The sequence below is a fragment of the Primulina tabacum genome, chromosome 8 (genome assembly GCF_025594145.1).
Source record: "Primulina tabacum isolate GXHZ01 chromosome 8, ASM2559414v2, whole genome shotgun sequence".
Taxonomy (NCBI): Eukaryota; Viridiplantae; Streptophyta; class Magnoliopsida; order Lamiales; family Gesneriaceae; genus Primulina; species Primulina tabacum.
Window position 1 is genome coordinate 17,005,512 of NC_134557.1, and position 7,274 is coordinate 17,012,785.

Sequence of the window (7,274 nt, forward strand, 5' to 3'; positions counted from 1 at the left end):
GGCATCAGTTACATAGTCTGGGGAGCGTTAATATTTTGTAACTTTTTTTATTTTGAAACGTTTGTACGAATCCTTACTTACCTCTTTCAAAATTAAAGAAAAGTTCATTCTTATTTAAATACGAATATGTAGATTTCAGAAGAATTATTTTATTTACAAGTTAAGAAAGCCTAAGTAAGTTAATACAGACAATCAGTTTTTCAGATAATGAGGATCAGATAATCTTAATCAGAAAAATAGTTCAGAATTCTAAGTTTTGTCAAACACCAAAAGGGGAAAATTGTTGGATATTATAAGTTTCAGAGTTTGAAAAGCCAATCAGTAACAGAACCGAAGATCCGAACTAAACAATAACTGAACTCAAAGAACGTAACTGCTATCAGAACTGAAGGAGACTTGGCAAACTGAAATGGATCAAGTAGAACAGAAGTAAAAAAACTAAAGTTTTCAAAAGTATAAATAAGTCTTAAACTGATGTATCGGAGATTGATAAATAGAATAACTGAAGACTAGAACTGAAAATATTATTCGCAGAACTGATATAGCTAAACTGAAACGATCTAACTGAATTGATAGCAAAATGTTCAAACAAAAAGGACATCAGTTAGAATTGATCGGTTGAACTGATCAATCGACCAGTTTTGACACCTGATCAGTTAGTCACGTTATCAGTTGCAATTTGAATCTTAGTAGACAAACTGACAGTCCGTACCAAGGTATAACAGACGAAGTTTAACAATCTGATACGCCGTACTTTTCTCGGAAAAAGAATGTCTACATGGACTAAAAGATGACCGAACGAATATCATTAATGAATGCATTCATTGTGACCGTTGTAATCGAACACTATATAGCTGAGGAGTTCAGTAGTGAAAAGGTTAACGATCGAGCTAGTGAAAAACAACATTCAATAACGAATAATAAGAACAACCATTTTTTCAGTCAGTTGCAATTTATTTTTAAGTTTCTATTTAGTTTACAAATCGCAATTTCTAGCTCACAACTCATTGATATATTTGTACCATTCAGACTACTCATTTGAACTATCCAGTTATCAATTGATAAGTTTTGTAAGAAAAACTAAGAATTTCAGTTTGACAGTGTTTAAGTCCAAACTGAAGTGGGTTATTTCAGATTCATTATAATTAATCAAAGTCTCTCAATAAATATCTATCCTTGAGATAGAAGAGCTGACGTACGAGTATTTGAAGTCTTTCAACATCCATAAAAATCCTCGTATGCACTATTTTTTTTCCATTCAGATTTCACAATACCTTAGCTAAAATATTCAATATATCATTCAGTTTAATTCCGCACTATTATTAGTTGACTGATCGATATAGACGTAAAAGATTTTCGAATCAGTTCTTTGGAACTTATTCATATTCGAAAAAAGATTTTAAAAAACCTAAGTGTTTATTCAACCCCTTTCTAAATACTTCACTCATATTAACCGACCCTAACATATTCCACCAGATAAATAATAATCAATTGGACAGTCTGACTGAGGGTGGTTCAGTGAATTAATCACTCATCTAACATCTTAATGCCCTTACTAATGAAACATGAAATTTACGTCAATGCTAGTCTCAAACTCAAGCGACTTTTATCTTTGTTTAAGCGTCTGATCCGATTAGGAACATGTTTAGAATATATGGTACACTTACTAATGAGTTTCACGGTCTTACGTTGAGAGGAAGACCTTATAGTACCTATTATATATTTAAAGACTTTATCTATATTCCTTACATAAGTATACAGATAAATAAATATCATAATTGGATCAAACAATAAAATTTTATTAAAATAAATATTACTTTTACATTATGGTCAATAAAACTCAAAACACAAGTCGACTTGCTAGACACTTACTCTAACAACCCCTAAGTTAATTAATAATTTGAACATTTAATTAATGGACTTCCAATAACTTAAATAATTTTTTAATGCCGAAGAGGTAGTTTGCTTTGCTCAATCAAATTAACCTCTCATAGGTTTTTCTTTACTCCACGCTTTTTTTTAATTTCAATCATCTAACATTTTTGCAGGTGACGAGCTTAAGATAAAGCTTTTGGAAGCATTGTCCGATTTCCAACTAGGGTCGTTCTCATCCTTTTTTCCAATTTTGTTGGATTATGTATATGTCCAATATAGGGCAACCTTTGGCATACTGGCATACACACAATGCGACAAAATCCGGCTCTCCATGTCTACAATCTTCATGTTCCCTCTATTAGATCTTTATCGAGCACTTGAACGGGATGGCACCTTAACTCTTTCATGTGCAGGCCAAGCAAATCAACAATTTCATACACCAACTCTATATGGGAACCGAACTTATCTCCTGCAACAAAACTATAGATCTGATTCTTTACTTCAATCCAGCTTTTCCCAGCTGCTTTTTTACTTCCCATTCCTCTCAATAATCTCCTTATCTTAGCAAAATCTCCCCATTTCCCATCGGCGGCATATATGTTGGCCACTGCCAAATATGTCCCAGCAAAACTTGGCATCTGATTTAACACGTTTTTTGCATCAAACTTCCCCAGCTCAGCGGTCTTATGTTCTTTACAAGCTCCAAGAAATGCCGCCCAAACAGACTCATCGGGCATGAACGGCATAGACTCTATAATTTTGTATGCTTCCTTGACTCGCCCGGCACGTCCAAGCAAATCTACAACACACCCGTAAATTTCTTGATCTGGGATGATTTTGTAATGAGCGATCATTGATTTGAAATATCTTAGACCCTCATCTACAAGTCCAGCATGACTACAAGCATTCAAAACCGCCACAAAAACTAGCCGGTCAGGGTTGACACCAGATTGAATCATCTGATCAAACAATTGGACGGCATTTTTCCCGTAACCATGGCTACCATATCCAATCATCATGGAAGTCCAAGACACGACATTCTTGTCACGCATTTCATCGAAAATTTTGCACGAATTCACAATACTTCCACATTTTGCATACATGTCAATCAACGCATTGGCAGTTCCTACATCATTACATAGGCCCCTTATAAGAACCCTTCCATGAACCTGTTCTCCGCAGCTCAAAACAGCAATGTTGGCCACAGAAGCTACAACGCTCGTAAATGTAAAGTGATTTGGAGTGAGACCTTCCAATTCGAGAAGAGTGTACAAGTTGAGAACCACGAACGGATGAGACTTTTCATATCCAGCAATCAATGTGTTCCACGTGATAATATCTCTCTCTACCATTTCAAGAAAACAAAGATATGCTTCACTCAAACCAACACACTGACTGTACATGTCTAGTACAGAATTCATCACGGGAATACTGGAATTAAACCCATGCTTGACTACTGTAGCATGTATTTGTCTGCCATACACATGTGAACCAATTGAAGTGCAAGCTTTAATTGCGATCGAAATGGTAAAGGGATTTAATTCAGCCTCCTGTTTACATGAGTAAATGAAAGGATGTAAAGTAAGACTAACATCTTTAGATTAAAAGTCTGAATTTTATACCTTATAACACTACTTTACTATGAAAAATAAATATTACCACACTGACAATCTTATGCAAGAATGATTAGAACCACCTTTCGCGAATAAATTCACATTTTTTAACCAAAATTTTCTTAACCCCTAATCTATACAACCGCGTGTTTTACAGAAATTCGATAACCTTCACATGCATACCGGTAACATTTGCTTAAAAACATGGAGCGCACCATAACCATTTCCAAAGTGAGTGTAACCAGCAATCAATGTAGTCCACGAAACCGAATTCTTAGTTGAAATCTCCTCAAAAATAAAGAAAGCATCGCCAATGCAGTCACAGCACACAGCATACATGTCCATAAGCGCATTATCTACATAAAGATTCCCTGTAACACCATTCTTAATGGCCAACCCATGAACCAAGGCGCCACGTTTTAGCGAGTTCATCCCTTTACACGCCTTTATCACGCTAGACAAAGTGAACTCATTGGGGTGTACGTCGACACCATCCCTCAGCATGTCGCGGAACATTGCCCACGCCTTTGAATGGAGGTTGCAAGATATGTACCCACTGATCATGGCAGTCCAAGAAACAACGTCCCGTTCAGGCATTTCGTCGAACAGAGTCCGAGCATCTATGACAAGACCGGCATCGAAATAAGATTTGATGACATTTGTAGCTAGAAAGGAAGGAGGTTTCGCTACAAATGGAGGGTTGAACAAGTTTGTGGAGTCGGGTTTCCCGTAGTGTAGAGAACGCCGGATTTTCGGCGGAATTTGTCCGTACTGGACCAGTTTTCTTGAGATCATTTCCTACGCATCACGTCCGACACGGAATTGAATGCAAGGACACCATAAGGACACCATGGTCAAATTATTAAGGAAAACAAATGAAAATTACAAGAAATTAAGATGTGGATTTTTTTTTTTGTTGTCATTATTATTATTATTGTGGAAATTTTTTATGGTGGCAGACAATACATACGTAAATAGTAGATCAAATATAATTTTAAGTGTTTTTTTTTTTTTTTTGAAATAAGTTTTCTGAATGTTGTACAAAGTTGAAGTTTAGAAAATTTTTCCCATATGTTTTGAGTTTTTATTTCATTGTATATTTTTCTCTACATAAAAATAAGGGTAAAATAGTAATGAGAATTTTAGGGAAAAATTTCTTTGATCTAAATTTATTACTTGAAGATCAACAAATAACATAGAGGTGAAATGTGTTTTATTTTTATTTTTAAAAATAAAATATGGATTTGTGTTAGGATCAGTTAATGTTAATGATGTATTTAGATAGATGTTGAATAAACATTTTGGTTTTTGAAATCTTTTTCGAGTATAAATCAGTTCTTTAAGGAATTGATTCATAAATCTTGTGTGTCGATATCGATCAGTTAATTAATAGATGTAGTGGAAAAATAAACTGAAAGATAAATTGAATATATTTAGATAAGATATTGATAACAGAGCGAATAGAACAAAAAACACAAAGAATTTTATTAATGTTCGGAGTTTTCAACTGCTCCTACGTCACCCTTTCTATCTCAAGTATAATATTTCATTAAAAGACTTTGATTAATTACAAAGATTTATAATAACCCACTTCAGTTGGATTTATACAATACCAAACTGAAACTCTTAGCTTATTTTTTTACTTATCAGTTTGATAACTCAATATCTCTAATAAGTAGTCAGGATGCTACGAATGAAATAAGAGCTAAGTTGTGTGATTTGTAAACTGAATAAACTTGAAAATAAATCGAATATAACTGATAGTTGTTCGTGGATAGGTTGTTTCGTATTATCGTCTTGTAACCTTTCTTCAACTGAACTCATCAGCTATAAATAGTCTACGATTTCAACGGTTACATTGAATGCATTTAATGATTAATATCCGTTGAATCGTCTTCTAGTCCATGTAGACGACTTTTTCTGACAGTGCTACGATGTATCTGACTTGCTTTGCTTCATCTGTTCTGCTTTGGTATGGACTGTCAGTGTAAGGTTCAAAATGCGATAACATAAATCCAACTGCATGCAAATCCAGAGAAAATGACTAATTAGATGGTTTTAATTGCATAAATTAAATATGATGTGCATGTTTAAAATGTAGTCTTCTATATGAATGCATAAAAACTGTGTTTTAGAGGATATTCTAGACGCGATCGAGGAACGGAGACCGTGGACCATATGAGGGAAAATATTTTTATTAAATATTGTTTATTGTGTGGTGTATTTTAATGGAATTTTCGAAAATAAGGTGTTTTCACACGATGAGTCATATTTTAAACCGACAATAAATTTTTGACAAAAATAGGAACTTTTTGGAGGCTCGATTAATATTTTCAAAAAACAACCTAAAAAAATATTATCTAATGGGCCTAATGAGCCTATTTTACTAGGTTAATGGGCCTAAGCTTGCACCATGTACTTTATTTAATAAATAAGGCCCTAAAACCCTAACCTAAACACATCAAATACACGCCCAAAGCTTCCAAGCTACAAAAGAACTCTCCATCAACCAAGACACAAGCACACACGAAATTTTTGAAGAAAAGTCACGGAAGTTTTTGAAGAAAAACGCAGCAATCTTTCATCCTCCGTTTCTCCACCAACGTTCTTCGCATCGCAAGTTGATTTTCGTGTGTAATATACACAAAGACATGCCTTAATATTCTTTCAATCATCTTTCACACCATATTATATGTATTTAATTATTCTTGCACGAAAAATATGATGCACTACTTGTATTTTCGTTTTTATGGCTATACATGCATAAAACTAGTGTTTTCTTTTTTTAAAACTCTTGCTAAGGATGCACAAAGGGGCTGCCATGATAGGGTTGCTTGAAAGGACATTTTTCCAACATGTTATGAGTCCATATATGCTTAGATAAGGGCCGCACCAGCAGGGACGAAGGCTTGAACAAAAATTGGGTTATATGTGGGTTAAGGTTTGGCTAGGGTTGCGGTTTTCTTCCTAGGTGCATGCGGCAGCTAGCTGCTATTAGGGCACGTCCATGGGTCTTAAGATGGCTGAGTCATGGTCCTAGATAGGCTGCACGATGGCTGGTGCGGAGGCAAGGGGGCTGTGCGTGAGGCTTGGATGCGTGAGACCCCTAAGCGACAGGTTTTAGGGCTGCAATGGTATAGCTCGCTAGGCCTGGTCCAGTAGTTTGTCTACGGTTCAGTCATGGTCCTAGGAAGGTGGTCTAGGGGCTGGTCTTGTTGTTTAAGGGCTGAGGCCGAAGGTTGCATGGGTAGGAGGTTCGAATTTTCAAATTTAGGGCAGAAAATTCAGTTGCTGATCTAGGCTGGTTCAAAGGTCTTATTTTGCTTGATTTTGTTGTATATGGTATGTTTTGGTGTTAATAAGCTTTGGTTTGAGTTTGGTAAAGTTTGGTTAAGTTTCGAGTCCATTCGAGTAAAATCTAGGATGAACGTCTAATCTTTAAGTATGAATTGGTGAAATTAGTCGAAGAGTTTAAGTTTACGTCTAATAAATATTTATGGGTGTATTTTAAGATGTTATGTTAAGTTTGGATGGATTTGGATCTTAGTTTTAATGTCTAAGGATAAATTGGGAAGTTAGGGTTTCAGAGGCAAAACGGTCACTTCACATCCGAAAAATGTTAGACGTCTTGGAAGTGCCCTAAATACTGTAATGAATGTTAAAATGTTTATTTTATATGTTGATGGAGTTTTATGATGAAACATTAATGCTAAAAGACATGTTGCATACTTGGTGTAAACGAAAAATGATTTATATGTGCATGAATTTTTATATCCGATGGAAATA

General features: G+C 35.1%; 1 protein-coding gene across 2 annotated transcripts; it reads right to left on the minus strand.

Annotated features, from left to right (window-relative positions):
• Positions 1-1,784: 1,784 nt before the first annotated feature.
• Positions 1,785-4,351, minus strand: LOC142553842 (putative pentatricopeptide repeat-containing protein At1g56570). 2 transcript variants are annotated; one of them, XM_075664359.1, is made up of 2 exons: positions 3,704-4,351; positions 1,785-3,220 (listed from the first exon to the last, which is right to left on the minus strand). In XM_075664359.1, exons 1-2 carry the CDS (start codon positions 4,281-4,283, stop codon positions 2,220-2,222), a joined length of 1,581 nt encoding a protein of 526 aa, XP_075520474.1. In that variant the 5' UTR covers positions 4,284-4,351; the 3' UTR covers positions 1,785-2,219. The 2 variants fall into 2 exon arrangements, with proteins under 2 accessions (XP_075520474.1, XP_075520473.1); XM_075664358.1 differs by having other exon boundaries at positions 1,785-3,425; positions 3,672-4,350.
• Positions 4,352-7,274: the final 2,923 nt, after the last annotated feature.